This window comes from Bactrocera neohumeralis, chromosome 5 (genome assembly GCF_024586455.1).
Source record: "Bactrocera neohumeralis isolate Rockhampton chromosome 5, APGP_CSIRO_Bneo_wtdbg2-racon-allhic-juicebox.fasta_v2, whole genome shotgun sequence".
Taxonomy (NCBI): Eukaryota; Metazoa; Arthropoda; class Insecta; order Diptera; family Tephritidae; genus Bactrocera; species Bactrocera neohumeralis.
The window spans coordinates 75772002-75798377 of NC_065922.1; the positions used below are offsets into that span (position 1 = coordinate 75772002).

A 26376-nucleotide genomic window follows, 5' to 3' on the forward strand; every position below is an offset into this window, starting at 1 on the left:
TGTATAGTTTGTCTGTATGTATGTAAATATATAAGTATGCGCGGCGTGCTGGCTTAAAGAGCGCTAATGACATGTGATCGTGACAAAACAATTCGTGAAACTTAAATTTATGATTGTTTGTATTTGTATTTGTTTGTAGAGGGAAGAAGCATCATGTTTAGCATATTAACACGTCTAAAGATAGATCACAAGATTGCAATAATATGTACGTACGACGTCACCGCGTTTGTGATAAAAATAAGCCACTGTTTATCAGAGCCATTGAAGCGATCGGAACTAGTGCTGTATACATATATGCATACATATGTATATCGGTTTAAAAATAGGCAGCACGCATATGAAATCAATTTGCAGCTAAATATAGCAAGAATGCAGATATTGAATGGAATTTATGTGTACTTTTGGAGGCGTGATTGAGGAAACTGATAATTTGTAGGTTAACTAAAACGTGATAATAATTTAAGGACGCTAAGGGGCTGGAGAAATGTAAATATTTGTAGACATATTTTGTATTTAGGTCAATATTTGTTATTAAATATTTTCAGCAGAGCTGGAAACTCGTTATCGATATATCAAATACAACTATAAGCAGAGCCATAGCTGCTGATCATGAGTATTATACTCATACCATCTATATGTGAACATCCGCGCATTACTTAACTATTGACAATATAGAATTAGAAAAGAGAGCTAATCGAAATCGCTGCCAATTTAAACATGTTTATATGTTTTGCAAGCAATTTGAAAAGCAACGAAAACATCAATTGATGTTCTGTCACGCGATCCTGTTGATCGTGGCAGCAGTTACAGTAAAAGAAATAAAACGTGAGCGTCATAACGCAAAAAGTAATGTAGAAAAAGTAATGTACAAAAACAACGGTTATACATGTACATACATATGTATGTATATAAAAGACAATAGAAAATCGATGGAGGTCTGCCAATTGAAGCACGAAGGGTGCAAAAAGAAATAGCGAACGATAGAAAAGTACTAAGAAGCCACATGTTGTTACTAAAATAAATTAAGAGAAAATTTGCAATTGCTAAAAATATGCATACAGGTGCAAACACTCAGAAAAAGGAAAACAAATTCACACATTTATGTTCTGTTCACATACAATTTGTAAGGGGCAAATTTGTAGAAAAGACATGCTGTCAGACACGTGTGTTTATACAATTTTACAAATGGAAGAAAAAAGGAAAAACATAGTGAGAAATGCAAAAAAAAAAATTATAATAAAAAAGAAAATTCAAAAAAAAAAAAAGAAAAACAAAAATAAATAAAATGAAAAGAAGGAAAACGTACCAATAAATTGGCGTCAAAAGTGGGTTAGATTTTTTTTTTAGTCTACAGACACAAAAGGAAAGGCTCAAAAAATTATGAATAAGCAATAATTATCTAGAGAAAGGTCAGGCAAATTTTGCTAGAACTATGTAATAGCCGCGGGAGCCAACTTTATTGCATATTCTGTGAAATTTTCACACAAAACTAGCAAATTAATTAGTTTGTACAGAGTGAAGAGGGAAATATACTAAAGAGTTAAATTGTACGCTTCCAGCAAGCGAAATAAGCGGTGACCTCAGGCGGCAAGCCTGCAACGCCAGCGCACAATGGTGAGGCAAACAGTGGAAAAGGTAAATGTTTACGAAACACGCTAAGGGAAATGAGGTGAGTGTGTACATATGTATGTAGTTTCGGCAGAAGGTGCATCGAAGGCGGCCAACGGTGTTCGGTAATAATTAAAAGGAAGCCAAAGAATTGTGGATGCATAAATATGTAAAAATATTATTTGAGGCAGCAGAAATTCCGTGTTACAGTAAGTGGTGGAATGGATGAGTGTTGTAAAAGCGACGAATAACTAGTTCGTCGAAGAAAAGCTGACGAAAGGTGCTAAATTGGTTGCGTATGATAGAATTTATGTACATAGTATAAAGTGGTAATTTTGCTTGCGGTTGTGGCGTCACCGCAAAAAGTAGCATGCGCGGAAAATTTGTACTTACAAAAGTTATGTATATTTTTCTATTTTTTGAATTATGGATACTTAATTATTGTATGCTTTGAGCCTTTTTATACTGGATATAAAATTTCTTTGGAAAACAAAGTTAAAATTAAATGCGCTATGCACGTTAATGTGCGATGGTAAGTTTTCGTATGCTATAGGTTTCTGGGAAAATTTAATTAAAAAATATTACGGAAAATATTATTATGATGAATTCCAAAAAATGTCAAACAAATTTTTAAATTTACTAAAATCAAAAAAAAAAAAATAAACTAAAACTTATAAAAATAATCGAAAAAATACAAAAAAACATAAAAGAAAATTTAAAAAACGCAAAATTAAAAACAAAATAGATAACAATTAAAAAATAAATATGAAGAAAATAAGAAAACATATACGAAAATTAAAAATATATGAAAAAATAAATGAAAATTGAAAAAAATTAATAATTATGTAATATGTTTACCAAAGAAATTTAAAATTAAATTAAAAGAAAAAAAATACAAATTTTAATAAAAAATTTTAATAGAGTATTACATAAAAAGTACCAAATAAAAATACTTTTCTATCGAATCAAAAATAAAAAAAATACGAAAATTTAAATTTATGTTTTATTTGAAAATTAATAAGAATTTATACGAATGTTTGGCAAAAAAAAACATAAGTCCGCACACTTTTTAATAACAAAAACTCACAATAACATAAGTGTCAGTCGAAAATATTTGCAGATATTTCGTTAAATATTTATTTTTATACATCATGAGTGTTTTCGGCACGTTTCAGTTGAATGTATGTTAGCACAAAAATTAGGCAAAAAGTAAAAAATATATGCTACGTGTGCTACGACACGCCGTCTCTATACACACTATAGCCTACATTTAGGAGCTTAAAAAGAAATAAATAGAAGAGCTTTCCCGACAGCATTTTTCGAAAAAATAAAAAAAGCATATTTTTTTACATTGGCATTAACGAAATTTCGATATCTAATTAGAATAAACACAGACGCACACGCATAGCATAAATTCGTTGCTTGTCGCTTGCAATTGAAATTTTTTAGCCACACTGAGTGGGTGTTGGCATGGTGGTTGTAGTCTAGCAGCGCCAGCAATGTGTTAAAGATAAATTTTGACAAATTTGTTAAAACACGAAATTTTTAAAAGTACGCTTAGGAAAGTCTAAATGTGCGTAAATTCGGAAAGTAATACAGCTGTTTTTTTTAATTATTTGTTATTTTTGAAATGTTGCCAAAATAAGTCAGGCATAAAAAATGCCGCCAATCATACGATGCTCATATGTACATATGTAGTTGTAAGTGCGTCAAAAATTTGTATTTAAAAATAACGAAAAACATAAATAAAAAACAAAAAGTAAGGCAATGAAGGAATCAGTGATAATAAACAAATACAGTATTGGAAAAAACATTTGTATAAATAAATAAAAAATAAAATATAAAAAAATTACTTGAAAAAAGTCAAATGAGAGGCAGCTTCGGACACACCCATTTCTTTAAAACAAATATAATATATAAAATTATGTATACATATACTAGACGCTAATATATATGTACATATAGAATACATACATATGTATTTTTGAGTGCACAACGCATCTTATTTACATATGTACATTTGTATGTATTATATTTAAAATAGGCAAATCACCGTAGCATTTTGACTTAGCCGGATGGACAGGTCTTTTTCTACTTTTTTCCTCACTTTAATTGTTTATTTTAAATATCGCTTGAGCAGAAATGTCTTTGCTAAAATGTCTAGTAAACAAGTTATTATTTTTAATGTCTCTAACTGCGCTGCCAGCAGCAGCTGCAAAATTTGATGGCAGAAATAAATGCTCAAAATTTGATTAGCACAAATTTATTGATATAACCTCAACGAAAATATTAGAATTATAAAAACAAAATTAGCTGTGCTAAAAATAAAAAAACAATGTTGAAATTTTCAAAATTATACTTAAAATTTTGTTTAACACAGGAAGGCTTGTGCAATTTCTATACTACTAATTACCTGTTCACACGTCAAGTAAAAATGCGTGAGTTCAAGAGAAAATAGAAAAAAAGCTAGAAAATATCTAAATTTTTTAAATTCTCAAAATTACACTTAATATTTTTAAAATATAGGGGTGCCAGTGTGAATTATATAAAAACAGGGTATTTCACACGCGCAATAAAAATGTGCGAAAAAAATCAAAAAAAAAAAATAAATAAACAGTTAAAAATATAAAATAAAATGTTAAAAGTTTTAAAAATTATTCTTAAAATTTTGTTTAACGCAAGGGAGCTATAATAATACCCTGTTCACATGTGCAGAAAAAATTTGATTCTAACAAAAATATTCGCAAATTCATAAAATTCATACTTTTCCTAACCCAAAGTGAAAAAAGTTCATTATTCTTACGTTTTCTTTTTTTTACGGAGTTTTATTTATGTATATCTTGAATATTTCCTGTCGTCGTACGCTCACTCCATAAAACAGCTGACTTTTTAGGCGCGATAACCTAAATGACCGCTTTCATTGTGCAAATTATACAGATAGTAGATTTTTCCGCGCTCAAGAAACACAATCAAAAATTCATTTACGAAAAAACTTGTGCAAAAATACAATTAAAAACTGTATAGAAATAGTAAAAATAAAACAAAGCTTAGTATTAAACTAAAGGAAAAAAGACAAGAGAAAATTATACAATTTATATAATTTTATAAAAACAAAGAGAATGTATGTATGAAAGAGGCTGCGCAAAGTGAAATAAGCAACAGTCATGCTGATAGCGCCTGCTTATCGGCAAGTGACAAAAAGACTGACAAGCAGTCTAAGCTGAGTGAGCATGTAAAAAGGGGAAGGGGCACAGCTTTATAGCTATGGCAGCCAATGCACGCAGCAAAGTGAAATGATAAATAACGCATTTGTTCTTGTGCTGCTGTGCGTTCATTGAATTATTTTTGTAAATGACGTGTTGAAGAACGTTTCTTTTTGCTCGGCTTAATCGCATTGCGGTTATTTGTAATCAATGTAGAGGAAATAAAAAAAAAATAATAATAAAAGTCTTATCGTGTATTGCAACTTTGTATGTGTAAATCTCTCATAATTGTATTATGCGAGCAAAAATCGTACACTATAAACACATAGACACATATAAATTACATACTTTTAAAATTTAATAAAAATAAATTAGATAATTTTTTTTATAAAAACAATACTAAAAACATTACTAAATAAATACAGAAATATTTTTTATAGAAAAATATCTATAATTAAAAAAAAACAAAACAAAAATTAAAAATCAAAAAAAAATAAAAAAGATAAAATTTATAAAAATATTTTTTGTATTTATCTATTACATTTTTTTTAGAAAAAATATCTAAAATTTTTATAAACATTATTTTTTATAAAAATGTATCTATGTATATTTTATTTTTTTTTTAAAAACACAAAATTATAAAAGATAAAAAATTAACAAAAAATATGTTTTATAAAAACCTATCTATAATTTTACAAAAACAAAAAATTTTTACAAAAAACCAGAAATAAAGGAAATGGAAAAAATTTATAAAGCAAAATATATAATAAATATAAATTAAAAAATATTTTTTCTAAAACAAAATTTTAAATATTTTTTCTAAAAAAAATATCTATAAATTTTATAAACATTATTTTTAATAAAAACATACATATGTATCCAATTTTTTTTTTAATAAAAAAATATTAAAAAAAAATCACTAAAAAATATAATAAAAATTTTAAAATATAAAAACTAAAAAAAATATTTTTGCTTTTTATAAATATTTATACAAATATTTTTTAGAAAAAAAAAATAACAATAATATTTATAAAAAAAATATATATGTACATATGTCATATATACTTAGCACACTCGTAATAAGTTTGTAATGAAAAAATGTTCCATAAAATTCATTTCTTTACTAAAAACTTAAATATTTTCACATATATTCATATTTCAGAGATAGATTAACTTAAATAATAACATAAAGGACGATGTAATCAAAACCTACAAAAAAAAAGTAAGAATAAATGATTACTACGTTGGACACATACTTAGCACATTTCAGGTTTACCTACAAAAACTTTGGCAATCCGCTCCGAACCAAATTTTACCGCAATATTTCGTTGGAAAACATTTATTTAGATCACTTCAGAACATCTTTTAGGCAAACTCTCCACCAAACGTCTTCATTGTTCCACAGGTATACTCAACCATACACTTTTGATGTTCTGCCACAATTCTTCTAAATTTTTGGGTTTTTTGCCCTCAATCCTTCTCTAAACTTCACTCCACAAATGCTCAATTGGATTGAGATCAGGTGACTGAGCTGGCCACTGCAGAATGGGAACGCATTGCTCCTCCAAGAAAGTTTTCACCAAACGCGAAGTATGTTTGGGGTCATTATCATGCATGAAGTGCCACCTTAGAGGCATATGGTCGTCGAAAAATGGAATCATGTGTTCTGTTAACATGTTCTTGTAAACAAATTGATTCATTTTTGACGTTATCCTAACGATAGGTCCAACACCGTGCCAAGAAAAGGCCGCCCACACTATAATATTTCCTCCTCCATGTTTCACTGTTTTTTGTGTATACCTAGAATTGTGCTGCTGGTCACTCGGGCGCCAGACGTAACGTTTACCGTCAGATCTAAATCTACAAAACTTAGATTCATCACTCCAGAGAACGTTCTTCCAAAAAGAAAGTGGTTTGTTGATGTGGGCTCGTGCGAATGAAAGGCGTGCCTCCAAGTTTATCTTAGAGACAAACGGGTTCTTCTGTGAAATGCATCCACGCAGTCCGCCTTCATTCAAACGACGTCTGATCGTTTTAGATGAAACCTCTATTCCGTATACTGCGTAAACTTCGGTTTTAATTTGTTTAGAGCTCTTGAATGGGTCGTTTTTTGAAATCCAACGAATTAGACTGTCTTCTTTGGAGGTGGTTTTTCGAGGCCTAGGAGCTCGCACCGCGGATTTAACTGTCCCAAATTCGTCAAAATGTTTAATTGCGTTATAAATGAGCTTCCTTGAACACCCAAGCGTTTTTGCAATCTGGGTTACCGACTGCCCTTCACTTCTTAACTTCACAATTATAGCCCGCTTTTCTTCCGTGCAACACAAACCTCTAGCCATATCCAATCAGTAAATTTAAATTTAAATTTAATTCAAAACCACAGTTTTTATATTAAATAATCTCTCACCAACAAAATTTTTTGTATTCGAAAATAAATATTTCTTAAAACTTTAAAAAACTTCGACAGTCTAAGAAGTGTGCTAAATATGTGTCCACTCCCAAAAGCTGCTGATCGTTGAATAATCCTTCTATTTAAGACAGTAGCAAAAAAAAAAAGCGACGAAACTTTGCGATATCTTAGCTTGGCGCCTTGATCATGTCTAGACAAAGTGGCGCCTTTGAATTTTGTAACATTACGAAGAAAACATCGTTTGCATTTAGGTAGAGTGATGTGTGCTAAGTATATGACCACCACTAATATTGGCCACAAGGCAGCAATCAAAGTTCAGAACGATATGCGTTGCGTATTAACTCGGTCATCGCTGAGTTAAATACGAATTATGTAAATAAATGCGAAATAAATATGTACATAACAGGAAAAATAGGTTTGAATAGCCAAGTGTCAAAAAGCACTAAAATTTTAATTTTATGACGTAGCGACGAAAAGTTTTAAAACAGCAAATTGTTAATTTAACGCTTTGCACGAGTAAATTATGGCAAGCTGTGCCACATTTAAGGAAACTCAGTTTCAATTTACAAAAATATCCGGAAAAGTGCTGTTAAAAATAAAATTACCACAAAAATAGAAAAATTCGTGTTTTTTCTTTAAATTTTTTTTTGAGTACTTGGTAAAATACATACAGTGTGCGACAAAACTAAAGCACGGAATCTACCTTGTCGGTATTTAACTGAATAAAATCATAAATTAGGCATTACGTGATGTTTTATTGATTTGTATTATTAGTTCATGTATTCTTCTTTTAAAATTAGTAAAAATTAAACAAATTAACTTATTAAAAAAATATATAAAATTAAATATATGAAGAACTCCAAAAATCGGGTGCGACAAAACAAAAGCACGAAATTGAATTTATGATTGAAAAATTTATGTCTTTCAATATTTGGTTGCGTATCCCTTATTTTTCAATACAGTTGCACATCGGCTAGGCATTGGCTCAATTAATTTATTTGATGTGTCCCAGGAAATGCTTTTCCATGCTACCTTCACTTGAATGTATAAAACGGCCTTATTTTTACAATTCTCAAGTCTGATTTTTCGATCTACAATTTACCATTGGTTCTCTATGGGATTGTGCGAGTCGCTTCAAAACCTCATTCCTGTTATCAACAAACCACTGTTTTGCACAAATAGCAGTGTGTTTCTGGTCGTTGTCATGTTGATAACTCCATTTTAAAGCCATTTCTTCTGCAACATGTGGCAGCATTAATATTCTGAGAAATATTTTTATGCTTATATTTGTCCATTATACTGTTTATATGATGAATTTATCCTATTGCATTCCCTGGAAAAAAACCCCACACTAGTACATTGTCTCCACCATGTTTCACCGCGCTTGTTTTATAACGTTGATTTAGGCGTTGTCCCTTCGGTCTGCCTACCAGCTTCAGCCCATCTCAATCTTTGATATTAAACTTCGATTCGCCAGAAAAAAGTACAGTTTGCCATTTGGTAATCACTCAATTTATGTGCATCCTCACAAATTCCAATCACGCCAGTCTGTTCTTTAAATAAATAATACGGCTTTTTTGCAATAACTTGCTACAGGTAGCATGAAAATTCCTCATCGACAGCTCGACGTTGTATGGATCTCTGTAATATATTTAACCGTAATTGTCTTACAATAGATATTGCCGATATAAAAGGGTATTTTTTTATTGCCCGAATGACTCCCTTATCCTCTCGTTCGGTTGCTCTCCACGGCCGTCTACCTCTATGCGCTGTAACCAAAGAGCTTGATTTGCCAAATCAGCTAAATGTTCGGGAAACATTAGGATGATTTATTCCAAACTTTTTTGCAATAGTCATAACCGATTCTCTTTTCTTAAAATCCTTAACAAATTTTTTCTAAAATGAACAGAATACTTATTTCGAGCCATTGAAATATCTTTCTCTTTAACATACAACCAACCGTACTGAATGACGAACTGCAACTGAATATGCATTAATATTTTTCTAATTAGGTAATAACTACACATATCCAACATTTTTGATCATTAAAAACCGTTTGACAAACAATTAATGTGCAATTAATGTAAATTCTTACTTATGTGCTTTTGTTTTGTCGCACCAGATTTTTGGAGTTCTTCATATATTTAATTTTATATAATATTTTAGTAAGTTAATTTGTTTAATTTTTACTAATTTTAAAAGAAGAATACATGAACTAATAATACAAATCAATAAAACATCACGTAATGCCTACTTTATGATTTTATTCGGTTAAATACCGACAAGGCAGATTCCGTGCTTTAGTTTTGTCGCACACTGTATGTATATAATATAGGATACGTAGGAGGCAATGAATTGGGGCAAATCTGGCATGGCTGTTTCCATTTTGAAAAAAAAAAAAAATTAAATATGCATATATACTTATGCATACAATGGAACCATATCATTGACAGCGGAAAATACTTTTGACAAACAGTAACGGAAATTACTGAAAAAAAGCACATTACAAAATGCCTGCCTAAATTATTAACTAAGAAATTTAAAATTAAATTAAAAAAACAATTAAATTATAAATTTTAAGAAAAAAATTAAATAATAAATTTAAAGAAAAAAGTTCATAAAAAAAAAAATTTTACATAAAAATTTCCAAATTACAAACACTATCGAATTTACATACATATGTATGTATGTACGTCTATAAAACCTTTAAAAAACGTAAGACAGTTCCTACAATACTACAAAGAAAATTCACGAATTTCTGCACGCCTAAAAATAGGCAACAAGCCTGCATTCACTATAAATGTTTTCCAATCTACATATGTATTACAAAGCTTCAAAACGTTTTCTAATGTCGAACAATTATTGACTTTATAAAAACTTGTGCCTTACCAGTATTGGCTATAGCTTGCGTTCTCATATCAGACTTACCTATAAAGAGAGAAGAAAAATGTGTAAGTTAATTAAAAATTTAAATACTAAACAAATAATCGAATTTTGAAAGTTGTTTCCTAAAAATGTTTTTGTATGATAAGAGCATAGAATTATGTTATAAGCCTCTGTAGTATTCGAAAACATATTTTACGACTGCTTTGCAATTCTGAACATCACACGACAAACAATTACTGAATTTCGCTTTAAAACTTCAAAAAAAAAAAATGTTTTTGAAACTTTCAAAAAATTAAACTTAAAAAAATTTAAATACAAAAAAAATTAAATTTTTAAAAAAATTTAAACTTAATTTTTTTCTTAATCTTTAAACTTAAAAAAAAATATCTTTGAAACTTTCAAAAAAAAATTTTTTAGACTTACATAAATATTTTTTTTTAAATGTTTAAACTTTCAAAAACCATATCAGAATTAGAAAAAATTTTACTCTAAAAAAATCGCCATTTACCTAAAACAGTTTTGAACTTGCGAAATACTTTATTCCAGGTCACGCAGGATGCGGTCGACAGCGACTTGTTGCTCGCTGTAATGCGCGTATCCGCCTCATTAGCGGTCTTGTGCTCACTCCCAGCCGCAGCATCGCATTTGTGCTTATAACTACTACTTTGCCTTTGCTCCTTGGAGCTATCATCACAGTTTGCAGCAGCGTCTATGACGTTGCTTGGTTTTTTGGACTCCATTGTCGCGCCGCTGTTAGCGGTTTGCTTGTCAGTCGTGAATGCAGCAGTGGCGTTCGGCGCCAATGTTGTGCGCTTCTTACGCTCCTCTTCGCGTTTGCTTTGCTTCCTTTGCGCCTTCTGTTGCTTCTGTTCCTTCTCCTTCTGTTTGCGTGCGAATTTCTCGCGCAATTTCGGACTGCCGAACTCGTCCAGATAGTACATGGTGTCCTGTAGGCCATCCTTCTTGTTAATCAATTTCGAATCAATGTACGGATCGTCGGAGATTTTCAGCAGCGGAAAATAATAATTGCCATCAGTGGCCAATACTTGTGATTCGGGATTTTTGGACTTAGTGGCTGCTTGCGGTTTACTACTACTACTACTATGGTCTCTAGTGCTACTACTACGATTATTGTTTAGATTATTATGATTACTACTGCTAGTGGTTGGCTTATTTGTTTCATTGGCTTTGTGGTGGGACGTTGAGTAAGTAACACTGCCTACCGGCGCTGAGGCGCACTGCGGCGCATGTAGCGACGACTTGATGTTCAATTGAATCGCTGCCGGTGGTTCTTTGACGCCGAGCGCTTTCGTTGGCACGATCTTGCCAAAGGAGCCGTTGAGTGTACCGATCGTTGTGGGCATGGAGGCGCTGCCTGTTTCGCCCACAACACCCGAGTTATTACCCGAATCGCTATCGCTTTCAACGTCTTCATCCTCATCCACGTCCAAATCATCATCTACGCCCACATCGACTTCATCATCGTCTTCGTCTACATCGACGTCGTCATTATCCACGTCGTCTTCCTCCTCGTCGTAATCGTCTGGTATGTCTACCTCTTCGATGCGGTCCTCTAAACCTTGAGTGCAGGTGCTGGCGCTATTGCGATACTTAATGCGTCGGCCATTGCCGACACTCATGCAAATGCCCGACGAGTTCTCCGACTCGCCGCCATCCTCCGAGTATTTGGACAGCGACAGGCCCGATGAATTGCCGCCCAGCGACTCACTGCTGGACGACGAACACTGCATGGACTTAAGTTGTTGCCGCGAACCGGCAGTCGAATCTGCGTCGCCATCAGCGGCCAATGTGCCGCCACTACCGCCATCGACAACGGCATCGATGCCACTATCCTGCGACAGCAACTGTTTATTGGTGGGCTGCTTCAGCTTCTGGAGCTGCCATTTGACATTCGTGCCATGCAGACATAGCGAATTGCAGCGCGTATCCAATGAACAGTTGGCGGCAAGGCTTTTTCTAGTCAACGCCACAGAATTGCTGCTGGAAGAATTAGCACCACCAACAACGACGCCACTGTCGGCCGAACCAGTGGATAGCTGGCTGGTGAAGCGCTCAAGCAAGGGTATGGTAATCGGCTTGCTGCTGCTGCTGCTGTTGGCGGAGCTGCTGTGGCTGATAAGGGGGGCGCTGGCCGGTGCTGTTGTTGCCATCAGGGTTGAAGTGTTGGTCTTAGGGTAATTTCTTTGTTAGTCTTTGCGGTCTTTAACGTTATCTATATGCACTATAACTGTGACACTACAACGCGCTGACTGGCGACTTAATTATGTGTTGCCCGCTTGCTGTTCGCACTTTTTACAATTTGCAGTTGTTTTTTATGTGTCTTTCTTTCGAAATGCCACTAATTGGCTTAACAATCTCAGTGGATGAAAAAAAAAACACTTTAGAAGGCACTGTAGTTAAATGTTCTTTTTTTTTGCACTGAAAGTTATTCACGCTGACACTGAGGACGCATGCACTGGGTCTTTGAATATTTGTTTTTGCACAATGAGCACAAATTTATTATAAACACTTGTTTAGTGGCGTTTTTCTTTCAAGGAAACTTTTTGTTTCTAAACAGTCACATTGCACTTGTTTACTAAAATTAACGGTAAAAACACATTACTTGTGTGGTGAGAAATTTCGCAAACATTTAGCATTAACTTTCGTATGAATTTTGTATTTCCGAAATCGATATGTTTACAAAATTATATTTCTATGTTTCGTTACGAATTTGAAAATTTCAATAAAAATGTTTATTTCTCTTTATTTTGTCGAATTTTTTGCACGTATTGCAGACCAAACCCGCTGACGTGTTGTTGTATTTCTAAATTTTTCGCTTTTACTTATTGTTGTTGCAATGAGCGCGTGTGTTATATTATCATCGGCTATTGGACTCGTTTATAGCCTCTTCTTACTGTGACTGTCAAACGCCGACTGACTTACTAACTACAACATGTTGCCGCTCATATTGCCACGAATATGCTGAATTTAAAAATTACAACAAAAAAATGCCTCGGCGTACACATACGAATACGACTTCACACGCGCGCGAACACACGAAAGTGAGTGCGAATGCGAACATGAAACACATACCAGCGCGCACAATGGACGACGGCAGCTAACAATTTCAGCGCTCACACACACTTTCACATGTACATGCATATATGTACATATATCCACTCGTGTGCAAAGTCCGTATGTGCGTCCATGGCGTATGTGTAACATGTATGTTATCTATTTTCCAAATGTCCACCCGCTGCCAGCCAACCACCCACCCACTGCTGCTTAAGCGGTCGCGGAAAATAGAAAAGCGAAAGTTGGATATCCGCTCAGCGCACAAACACGCACACAGGCACACACACACGCAGCGCTGAATGTGCGAATCGTACATCGGGTAGGCACGAACACCGCATCAGCCGAAAAAGAAACACGAAGGCGCCAAACAGTGGCTATCGTAACCGACTATGGGCAAGTAGAGCGCATAATGGAGCGGATATGTATATGTGTGTGTGCGAGTGTGTGGAAAAGCCGAAGTACATAATTGCTCCGACAGGTAATAGAACCACGGAGGCACCCAGCGAAGTCAACACGGCGGTGTGGTGGAAAAAAAAAATCTCACATACACATCCATACACACATACATATGTAAATTTATATTTGTTGCATAGTATATTACGTTGAATGGAATTAGCGGAAATTAATGGCAAACAAGAAGTAAACGGGGGGAAAAAATAATTGAAACTCATTAGCACCAACGCATGGAATGTGTGGTAGAGCAGCAAGCTAGTGCTGGGGCTTAGTCAATGTGCACATTTGCAATTCTTGCAATGACGCCGCGTACTTAGCAGCGAAGACAAAAATAAAAAAGCAGCGCTGATAAGTCGCCGTGAGCCTGTGGCTCAACCGCAAAATGCTGATAAGCCGGAAAGGGCTTTTACATTTATTTATAAGTATGTAAATATGTTAACCGCACACACACACATACAAAGTTACATGTGAGTTTCACGAGTCCAAGTCATGTTATCAAGGGCTTACATGGAGCATTTACAAATTAGTACTTAAAACGCAAATTATTGGTAATTAGAGCGATAATGAAGCGCAAAACAAAAATAAATAACCAAAATCAAAACAAAAATAAAATAATAAAAAAATATGTATGTGACTTGATGAAAATATGAAATAAATATTTAAAAGTTTTAAATATATGTATTACTAATTAAAGAGATTAAACTTGGAAGTATATTGCAACACTTCAACAACAGAAATTTAAACTAATTCTTTACGGAAAATATTTTAGAATTTTAGCCTCGTATGCCAAGTGGGCGTAAATTTCACAAGAACACACTTGTTAGTCTAATATGATACATATGTACACATGTATGTGTGTATGTGATACAGAAAATTTAAATTAACATTTTTTGTTTACTTAAATTTCGTAATAATTGAACAGTCATGCAAGTGCCCACTTCAAATTTAAAAACAAATAAAGTTGTTTAAAGATATGTTATCAGTGGTGAGTGATCAAACTCAAGGCTGATATCGATAACTAATCTGTACACTTCATACGGTATAAACTCAAGTACCAGCAGTGCAAGAACTTGTGAAATTGCGTTAACTCTTCAGGCTACTTTAAATGACATTTGCAAATATTGCAGAAATCGTCAAAAATCTGCCGAAAACTAGTATAAATAATTTCAAGTGACTGATTGGCACACAGCGAAAATTTAAGGATTATAACTAGATTGATCAAGCGCGTAGTCTAGCATGTCAGTAAACAAAGTAAGGCGAGAAGAAATTGCTAAACATAAGTATAAAAAAAGCGTTTGACAACGCAGCAAGTTAATGTATAATTTTTGGTGAAAAATAAACGACAACTTGTGTACATAATTTGTGAAGGCGTTAATGAAATGTGAAATTTGATACCCTACAACACAAGATTTTATAAAAAAAAATTGTGTAAATGCTTACCGAAAGTGGCTTGTGGGCAGACTATTTGAATGTAATTGAGGGTGTCTTTTTGTACAGTTCACTCTGACTAAACTTCAGCTGCAAGAACAGTTCAACATACAAACTAGCAAATACAGTTAGTACTGTGTGTGCCGACTTGCAGACATTAAAAATCCTTTTTTAACTAACACTCGACTTATGACCTCATTCTAAGTGGCCAGCTTTTTTCGGACACACCTGCGTTAGTTGGCTTGCAAACTAACAGGTGCGGGTGTACTTTCTATAGCTACTACTGTTGTTGGTATATAGCATGTTGACCAACACAGCCCGTGGCGCTTATTGACGCATGACAGTATAAATGTTTTCCTAGTAGTCTATGTGCTACTCACACCCGCATATGAAGCAAGAAAAGCAAGGAAATTGATTTTTTCCTTCTTCATTTACTGAATTACTGCCACGTGCATTTGAGTTGATCTATTCAAAGTGTATATTTGTATAAGCGGGGAAAAGGGGAGTGCAAGAAAATGGTCGCATTAAAAATTTAAAATTCGTTTGAATTTGCAGCTGCAGTTAAGAAAAATTGCAAGAAATACAGTTAAGTTGAAAAATGTGACAAAACACACTTTAAAAGCTAAAGCATTGAGTAATTGCTAAACGAAACGACTTCACATAATAAGAGTGAATCAATAAATTGACAGTGCGTGCTCACGTTAAGTTCTTCAATATGAAGTTCCAGTGTGTACCACAGTTTATATTATTACAAATAATGACAGTTCAAGTCAATCTAATTAAATATTAATCATGTGAGGAAATTAATTAGTTAAATTTGTGAAATCGTTAATAATTTACTGGTCATTAATTAATTATTTCGAAAATTTATGCAAACAAACTGTCAATGGCTAATACAAATGAAAAGTGTGTAACAGAGAAAATTCTAATGCCTCAAACATTTGGTCCTAAAACTATTTTTGTAGTTTTTTTTTAAATATATATGCAAACGCGTGTTTTGGTCCTTTACATTTAATTGCACGCTAATTTGCGTGTTGCATGCGCTAAAGTCAAAAATAAGGACTTAAATGAGTATGAACGGATTTGATATGAATAATGCAGTGTACAATTACGTCTATATTACGAAGAACTCATAATTAATGCGCAGAAGAAATGATAATTTTGGCGATTATAGCGTGGAATAGCACAGAATAGGAGAAATTTCATTCGACAAGTGCAAAAAAATAACAAAAATATCGTAAAGATTGTAAAAGCTCTCTGACATTTAATGTAAGCTTTAGAATATTTGATTAATATATTAAATATTTACTTTTAAAGCTTTTGAATGCTCAAAAGGGTTGCTAAAATTCTTCCTATGATTTATTTGATAGACAAAAGCTCTAAAGCGCTCTCAGATCTCTAGTGAAAGCCTTCGAATATTGAAATAATGCCATAAAAGTTACAAAAGTTCGTTGATAATATGAAAAAAAGTTGTAAAAAAGCAGACATGCAAAAATCAATCAGAAACACGGGGTAAATAACTGATCAGCGCTTTTGATTCCGAGCATATCATTACTGCGTAGAAAAATGTATTACTAAGCAGATCGAAATTGCTACTACAAAGGAGTTCATATTTTTTAACAAATCCACGCTCGAGTGCAGCTGTAAGAAGTATTCCACTGCACCTATAAAACGTATGTTAAGTGCTACTTCACGGTTTCGGCTTTTTAGTTCAAATTGTAGTGTGTTAATGTGTTTAAACTTATAGGATTGATTTTATGGACAAAATGGCATCTAATAATAGAACACGCTAATTACCAAAGTGAAGTAATCAATGGGATCAGCTATTTTTAAGTCGGCTCTTATCAGCAATTAATTAACACACGCGCTAAAAATGGTGAAATTACGTAAAACATTTTTGTATAAAAAAATAATTACAAAAATTGTATAGAAAAAAAAAAAAAAAAATATTAAGTCCAACAAGCTCAACACGTATTTAGTGCCTTTTGACCTTAAATTCTTTTCATCGATTCGCGTTCCGCATTAACGGAATTATTTACGGATGTATTTATTGAATATTAGAAAATACTTGAATGCCAAATTAAAAAATGAAAGCTAAAATAACAAAAAAAATAATAATAAAACCAAAATAGCAAAAAAATAAAATTAATTTAAAAAAATTTAAAATAAATTTAAAAAATAAATAAAAAAAAAAATAAAAATAAAAAAATATAAAATAAAAAAAATATATAAAATATAAAATAAAAAAAATATAAAATAAAACAAATATTTTAAATAAGTAAAAAATTAGTGTGAGAATGCGCGCCAAAATTTCAAGTCTAAGTGCGTGCAATGCTTCTTTGCAATGGTGCAACCACTTTCAATTGGGTCTAGGACATCTGCATAGCTTACGCTAACTATTGACATTCCACTATAGTATATTGAGTATATAGTGAAAATAGAAATAGAAAAGCGAAAATAAATTGCAAACATGAGAAATTTCACTTTCTATGCTGCACTTGGCGAAGGTGAAGCTGCGTGTAGCAAATATTGTGTAAGAAAACTTGCGACCGAATGCGTAGAAATGGCAGCCTTCCGAATAATTGAATTTATGTTTTTGGCAACACTCAAAATAAACCACACTAACCGTAAGCACAATGACACTGACGCAAGTAGCTGACGGCTGAAGCGGGCAACGGGCGACAGACGCCATAACACAATCACAGCAAGCCTTTACGCAATTTTATATTTATTTTTACTATTTGTTTTGCTGTTTTTTTGTTCTTATAAAAGTGAACGCGAATAAATGCAAATATACTTTTGCAAATTGCAAATATTTGCTGAGCTGCGACACGGTAAAATTGAAAGCAAATAAGTTTTGCATGTTTTTTTATATTTTGCTGTTGTTTTTATTATTTATATTACTCTCGAATGGCACAACTAATCAATTTGTGTACGTAAATAAATCAATAGAATGATTAATTACATTTGTGTGTTCTTCCTTTTCTCCCTCTTCAACTGATAGGCAATGCTAAGAGCAACGTTCCAATTGGCACGTCAAAATTTTAACGTGTTCATCATACGCCACGTTGACCGAACAGCAGCTATGGCGTGGAAATATACAGTGCGCGAAGTTTCGTGTCAAAAGTCAATACCGCGTTGAAACGAAACGAACACAGAGAGTTAAAGGCGTTGTTCGGCTATTTAAAACAGTAAAATGAAAAATTTATGGCAGAAAAATAACAAAAAAAAATTAAGTGCACGACATGCACGACATGTGCTGGAAAAGTATCCTTCTAACCAACTGCGGGGAGTTCAAAAAACGATTTATGATGTTGAAATAGTTTAGAAACAATAACTATTAAAAATTAATACTCGAATAAAAGTGGACGACGAAATTATGCAAGGCGCGCTGAAAAAACTATTACATTAAGCAATTTAATAAAAGGCTGGAAAAATGCATTGACCTTAACGGATTATCTCTGCCTGCGCAATTCAAATATTGTGTTGCGTATTCCTTTATTTACTTCTAAGCAATTTAACTAATTTATGTAATTGACAGCACGTCCATCCGTGCTCAAGCTGCGCCTTTCAAATTCCGTTGCCTTCTAAATAAATGCTTAGGCAATTGTATTTAGTATTACTTTGCTTGCATATTCATAGCATTTCTACTGTCGCCTGCCTTTATTATTCTTGCGTGCTTCTTATTTTTAACACAAAAGAAATCGATAAACTTGCTTGACGCATTCGACGTGAAGCAGAAAATGCTATTAAGTGTAGCAGAGAAGAAAAAACGGTAACCAAGACAGCAGCGGTGACAGTGAAAACTGCTGACAAGACGCACAGTGTAAGCGAAAAGTGTGAAACAAAAAAATCAAAAGCTTAATGTTTAAGCTTGAAAAAAGCTCTCGATAAAGCCTTGGTAACAAATTTATTTTTCTATTTAATAATTTTTAAAGTAAAAGCTTTCAGCAAAAGCTCTCGATAAAGCTTTGATGGCAAATTTATCTTTTTATTAAACATTTTTTAAAGTAAGATAACACTTTAAAAAATATAGCTTTCAACATAAATCATCAGAAATGTTTTCCATAACACTGAGTGTGTGTATGAAACCAAAAAAATTCGAAAGCTAACTTTTTAATCTTCAGCAAAGCTCTCAATGCATCGAAAATCATTTTTTTATTTAACAATTTTTAACCAAGTATAGTACTAAATAAAAAATATTTATACGAAAGTTTCAGAACTGTATAAAAGGCATAGAACTTTTAGCAAAAGTTTACCGAAATGTTGTGTGTGAAAAAATCATTTTGCTTCAATTAGAAAGCTCTAAAAAAGCTTTGAATATATTGAAAAATTTATTTTCCTATATAACCATTTTTAACGCCAAATAACATTATTATTACAAAGTTTTCGTAAAAGCTTCCGAACTCCAGAAAAGCAAATAGTGGCTGACAAGTTGTCCATAACATTTTGTGTAAGTGTGTGAAAAAGTAGTTTTACTTCATTTTGCAAGCTCCAAAAAAGTCTTTACCACGTGAAGCTTAAATATTGGTGAAAATATTTAGTAGTTTTTAGTTATTTAGTTTAAATAAATAGTACCTTTTGTTGTTCAAAAAAAGTTCAAATGTATCAGAAAAGTTTTGATGGCAAATTTAACCATTTCTAAAGTAAGTTAACATGACAGGTAAGAACTACCTGCGTAAAAGCTTCGTGAAAGCTTTAGAATTTCACAAAAACCCTTTAAAACGTAGAGCTTCCACCAAAAAATTGTCCTGAAATGCTATCGATTACACATAAAAATCTACCCAGCATTCAAAAAGTTATCGAGTTAACAGAAAAATTTATCGAGCATTCAAACAGAATTGTAACTGAATCAGATTTTTAGCAGTCTACTTGTATTACAGAGATAAAAATTTACATAAAGCCTTAAAGTCAAATAAAACTTCGAGAAGGAATGGATATAATTTTAGGTATTTCTTTGTTCGCATGTTCAGCTAGCGCAGCTACTGTACGCTGACGGACATATGTCAAAGAAAATATGTTCTGCAAGCATACAGCAAATAAAGACGCCCATTAAAACGGAAAAGTAAATTTGTAAACATATACATATTTACTACAAATACTCAAAGAAAGAAACAAAGGATTCAATTTACATTATGGAAAGGATCAACAAAGGTGACAGGTTGGAAGTTGACACTGCCGGCGGCGCTGATGGAAAAGTTGTGAAGATTATGCACACAAACACACATGTGAAAAAGACAAGCTGCTTCCGCTTTCATGGGAGATAATAATAATAATAATGTAAATATACAAAGATCATAATTGCGCAAGCACAACAAAGAAGATGGCAAGATTGAACGATATCAAGCGATATGTGCAGAAAAAAGCAAAGTGGGAGGTGGAAAAGTCAGCGGCTTGTTGACGGTTGATGCTGAGATTAGCACATTGTTGTTGTGGTTTGAGTTTGAAGACAAAGTTCAGGCGAAAAAGAAAACACACTTGGGAACTAATAGATGAGCAAATGTGCAAAGTATGCTAAAACACTCGTCATTTTGTGGCCGGCGAGCAGATAAATACTGCCGCGTTGATTGTGAAATAAAGGGCGTATTTAGCAGAAACAAATATGCAAATAACCAGTTCACGACTATTAACTAACTGGATGAGATCATGCGACCAAAGCAGAGCATCCACAACGCAGATTGCATTAAGTTAAATATGCAAAAATAGTAATGCAAAATTTGCAACAATATTGCGGTAGATTAAATGTGGTTTCATGAATTACAAAATGTGGTGTAAAGCTTTTAACGCGATTACTGGGAAAGAACAAAGAAAGCGGTTGTGTAGAAGAATTATCAACAAGAAAAAACTTTGACTTTGGTTTCAGCGCAGTTATAACACTCTCCAGAAATTAAAATATCCATACAAGAGTTTGCCTTTAAGCGGTCAGTTTGTATGGCAACTACATATATGTATGCTATAGTGGTCGGATAAGAAGAATTTCTTTGAAGATTGCATCATTCTCTTAGACAATAATCTATGCCGAAATTCGTAAAAATATCTTCTCAAATAGAAAATTTTTCCATACAAAAACTTGAGTTTAAGCGGTCAGTTCTCTTTTAGGTTAGTTGAGACAACTTTTAAGTTTAATAGTTTAATATTAATTTAATGCCAACTCCACACTTCTAAACGCTTGAGAATTGAGTCAAGGGCGTTCAAATGCAATCACTCAAGCGCGCAGCGTCTAAAGCTGATAAGCGAATTGTAAGTAATTAACTTGCCAACAGCTGTCCATATACTACTACACTAATTACTACACGCAAGTGGCAAGTAGTTCGCAATAATTGTTAGTGTCGCTACTGGGGTTGCTAACAGCCGCCCACCGCTCGTGTAATCAGGCATTCACGCGTAAAACAGACATGCCCGTGTCTGTTTTTCTAATGTGTTGGCAAATAATGCACTTGAAACTTGCTATTATCATTTTTATTACGATTTTACAACTCGTCACACAATAATGCAGCACACATAATACACTGGCGGCACACGCTTACATATGTATGTGCGCGTGGCTTTTGTCGGTAGCAGTCGTTTATGATACGGAATGCTAAACAACTTAATATAATTTGTTTACAAAGTTAACTAGCAGACTTACATACTTATATTCAATTGTTCTTGGAAAATATTTGCCAACTACGCTTTGGCCTATGCAATTTTACATTTTCTTTCAGTATTTTCCAGGTTTGCGTTATTTATCACGTAGTGCCTGCGAGCTTGTACTACATTTTCTTTGATCTTTACTTCAACTTTGCTTAATGTAAACAAGCAGCTAAGTGCTCATATCGTCATCAATACGCTTCAGTTACTTTAATGACGTTGCCATTAATATGGCGCGCACATACATACATATGTACATACTTATGTAAAATGTATAATAAAATTTAATAAATTCGCAATGTAATGGCGAAAACAAAAATCTAGCAGATGCCAAGCAAAATAATTTTCTACGCAATTGACTTTTTTCAAAAGTAACACGTACATATTTACGTACAACGTGTAACAGGAAGTCGCATTTTCGATTTTAGGCATTATGTTTGCGTTGTAATATCCGTTCGAATTCTATTTATTTGCATTTAGACACAAAAAATTTAAATTTAAGCGTGGAATAAAACAAAACCAACATTCCTAGGCAAAACATTAGAATGGAAGCAAACAAAAATAGGAGAAGATATTTACATGCACCTGACTACACGAATTTCATTTTCGTTACGTAGGACATCGAAAAATGCAATATTAAAAAAAAACACACTTTCAGTACATTGTTGAGTTCATTTTATGAAAAATTAAAATCTACAAAGTTGTAGTAACACACTGGTATGACACTAGGCAATAATATCGAAAATCGATAATAAATACATTAGAATTTATACAGCGCCTAGGCTTAGCATTGACAGACTTTTATAAACTAAAAATGGCAACTCATGCAGAAGCAAAGTTGCAATTTATAAATTTTTTCTTTCTTGGAAATTAAAAATTGTCGAAATAAATTACTAAACAACGTAGTATAACTGACATAATACCACGAAACTGACGTAGCAGAAATTCCAATGAAGTTTACAGCGTCAATAACCCGCGCATATAAATTATTTAATACGCACTTACGTCAAATGTTTAACATATGCATTTATTGCAATAAAAAAACTGTAAAATTAATGCAAAGCACTCACTTAGTCATCAACTAAATGCATATAATCATTTTTGTGGCTTTAGTAGCGGCCTTAAATAGCCAGTTGAAAACGTAATGTAGGGATTTTCGTACGAAAGCACGAAAAAACTGGTTGCTTGAAGAATGAGGAGAGTTAAAAGAATGCGCTAAATCTTATGTTTCAATTGGTAAACGTTAATGTGTTGCAATATTTGTAGCTATTTTACAAATAAAGTCGAAGAAGGGTTATTTGGCCGAAATTGTAACAACGAAATTCGTATGAAAGGTCAATGCAAACTAAATGTATTATACATTATCTCTCTTATTATTTCTATTTTGCTTTAAAAACTAGTTTCTGAAAACAACAACATGGTGACTCATTACAACTTAAAGCCAAAGACGCAGTGAAGCGCAAAATCGCTCAAATATCAAGCAAACAAATCGACTGCTGTTCAGTTGGCATTGAAGAAAGAGGCAATAAATAAAAATGAAACGAATTGTAAGCCAACACACATTTAAAAAGTAAACAGTAAAGGCAAAAGCATATTTAAAAAATTAACTACGCAGTAAAAACATGGCAATGGTCTTAGAAGTAGTCAAAAATGTTATTTGTGCAACTTACTTAAAAATTAAGTAAAGTGCTAAACTTAATACAAAAAATAAAAAGTAACTATTGCCAGTATTCGATATTAATAGATTGGTAATTGAGGTATGAGATATAGAAAAAATAAAGTGATAATTTTGGTTTAATATTTTTTGCGAATAAATTTCAAATGGCAATATGGAGGGAAAATCGAACAGTTATCGATTGTACATACAACGGATAAATAAAGTTTACTCTTCTTTAATGCTATCCTAGCTCAAATATTTATTAAATGCTATTTAACAAGAATTGGTTCTAGAATTGTTCAAATAATAAAGTTTTAATTTGGAAAGCGAACGGTATTGACGCCATCAGCATTTTAGAAATCAAAGAAACAACCAAATCTATGTTCACTTTGGCTGACGTAAATTTGAGCTCGAATGTTGTTAGCTTGGCATTCTTGGAATCCTCATTTATGTAGAAAAACAAACTTTTGTGGCGTATTTCAGACGCACATTAATTAGACGTTATGACTAATTGATAAACTTTGGAAATTTGCGGAAATATTAAAGCCGTATTAAAGCGTGCAAAAGAGCTTGTTTACTGCTATGATATTGTATGTATGTATGTATATGAATGAAATGGTGAATGTAAAGAACTCAACGTCAAATTACCGAAGCGGGCAAATATATTTGACTTACTGACAGCCAAGGCATGTCGTCAACACATTCAACCAAACAAATGGATTGGGCGAATCACAATCAATGAAGAAACCAGCAAACATAATTAGAAGGAGTAAAAAAACCCCAATACAAAATATATTATATACATATGTATATAATCAGCGTAGTTTTATTTTCTGTAAACAATTGCACATGCGTCTAAGAGTAAGTATGTACGTACGCCTTTCCGTTATTGGCAATTAGCGCACTCGCATGAAATAGTTTTCAAATATTGCATCATGCAAAGAGCCATTGACTCGGGACGCGTTTGGGCCGCTGGCAGGCAATACAATTAACCCCTGCTCAACGACACGCGTATGCGCGAATTGAATGCTAAGTCGCTCATGAATTTTATAATTGTTAATAATTTAAAGCGCAGCCTATTAGGCACATCGCTGCCCAGCCGCCATGCCAGCGCATTAATTGATTGAGTTTCCATGAAAATAAATGTGGGGAATTGCTGGGAAGCATTTGGCCGGTGAAGGGTAAACAAATTCGTGAATGAATTTCGCGCCAACAGCAACACAGATATTGAAAATAATAAACAAAAAAGGAGCTTGCAAGGCAAATAGTTGCAATATAAATGCGTTTGGTTATTTCGCGTGATTGGCGACGCTTTCAAGTCCAAGTGGGAAGATGCAAATAAACGAAAATATTTATTTATTTAAAAATGTTAAGTGAAATTTGCAAATTTTTTTTTAAATCAGTATTAAACTCTTTATAATTTTTGAATACATTATGCCACCATTGACAAAAATTATCCTTACAAGTAAATAGTTGAACATAACTTAAAATGGACTACAGTAGTCAGAGGTCACAAATCACGACTGTCTGAGAAGTCTGAGAAGTTGCACAAATGAAAGTCAACAAAGCATTTGCTAACTCGCTTTTTTTGCCAAGTTCTACTTAAGCAACTCTGCTGTGAGAATTTTTTATTCGAAGCTCGCGGGCTAACGTGTGAACTGAAAGGTGCTTGAGTTCAAGCAAAGGTGGCGAAAATTTAATTGCAAACCCGAAATAAATGTATTGACGCTTGCTGGTAGCACGTCAAGACACGACGGCACATAAAAGTAAAATTCAGCAGCAAGCAGGTCACTTATAATACAAAAAATATTTTCAAATATACATATATAAAAGCATATTACTTGTATGACTTTCGAGCAGTAAAGCGGGTAAGAAACGCAAAAAAAAGTTGTAGAAACCATAATGGTTGAGACACTAGCGGTCAGGCGCCGCACCGCAATAACGCACTTCAAATGTAGCAAACTTAGTTAAAGACTACATAGTGAAGAGCGCAATGGTGCGCTCCAAAACTAGTCTAGCAGTTGGCCAGACAAAACCTTTTTAGGTTCGAAAATGTGGAGTCGCATTTAACTAACCATTTGCGTGATTTCAATAAAGGTCGCGGGATGCTGAACTGGTGTGTTGGAAAGTTGAAAGTGGTCTAAACACGCTAAAGATTTGTTAGTGCAGCAAGTAGAAAAGTGTAATTACAACTGACTTTTGTGCAGCAACTATGGTACTTTGCGAAATAAATGCGCGAAACTATTGAAAAGTTTTAATGAGTTCAACGCATTAAAATAAACAATTGAGCTAAGCAAAGTGAAGAATTTATATCGAAAGTCCATTACTAACGTTTGCCTTGTTGATTCAATTATTGATTAGAGGTTGTTCACACGTTGTCTTTGCTGCTTTATGACTACTAAAGTGAAATCACACGAGTAAAAGGTAAGAGCGGTTAAATATGCTTATACTTTGGTTTGTTTTGCTTGCTACTTTCGGTTACAAAGTTGTTATTTGCACATTATTTTTTTTATTTTGGCCCGCGGCAATTTCGTTTTGATTGTATTTCAAGAAATTAGCAGGCTTCCAAGAAAAGATGAAGCAAGATAGAAAATAGATGAATGGAAATTACTGCTTACTCGTGCAAAGTTAATGATTTAAAATAACAAATTATAATTATAAAACTATATACATAAGTATATGGCCATCAGCTTTTGAGCGTAAGTGTCATTGACCCTAAAAAAAACAATAATGCAGAAAAGAGAGGTGCGAAAAAATCGATAATATTTAATAATCGATGACGGATGCGGAAGAAAGTTTTAGTGTAAACATTTTAACCCAGGACGGGCATCGATATTTTGCTGCTATTTCCAAAACACGATGATTGTTAGTCAAATCGATTAACAAAGCACGTCCAGGGTTAAATACACCCGTATTTTTTTATTTTGAACGAAATTTTAATTTCTGTATTTTGTGTGGCAGAAATTACCGTATTTTTAACAGCAAAATGTTAACTATGTTGCATGTCTGCACGCAGCAAAACATTA

The 26376-nt window shown here is 33.2% G+C and overlaps 1 protein-coding gene across 5 annotated transcripts in view; it reads right to left on the reverse strand.

Annotated features, from left to right (window-relative positions):
* LOC126758754 (cyclin-dependent kinase 11.1) overlaps positions 1-26376 on the reverse strand; it is a 65404-nt gene that overhangs the window by 23434 nt on the left and 15594 nt on the right. For 2 of the 5 annotated variants that reach the window (XM_050473129.1, XM_050473133.1), the window contains exon 1: positions 10616-13048. In XM_050473129.1, coding sequence (XP_050329086.1) covers positions 10616-12278 — 1663 coding nt within the window. In that variant the 5' untranslated portion in view covers positions 12279-13048. Of the gene's footprint in view, positions 1-10615; positions 13049-26376 lie in introns of those variants that run through there. The other 3 variants (XM_050473132.1, XM_050473130.1, XM_050473131.1) reach the window with 3 other exon arrangements.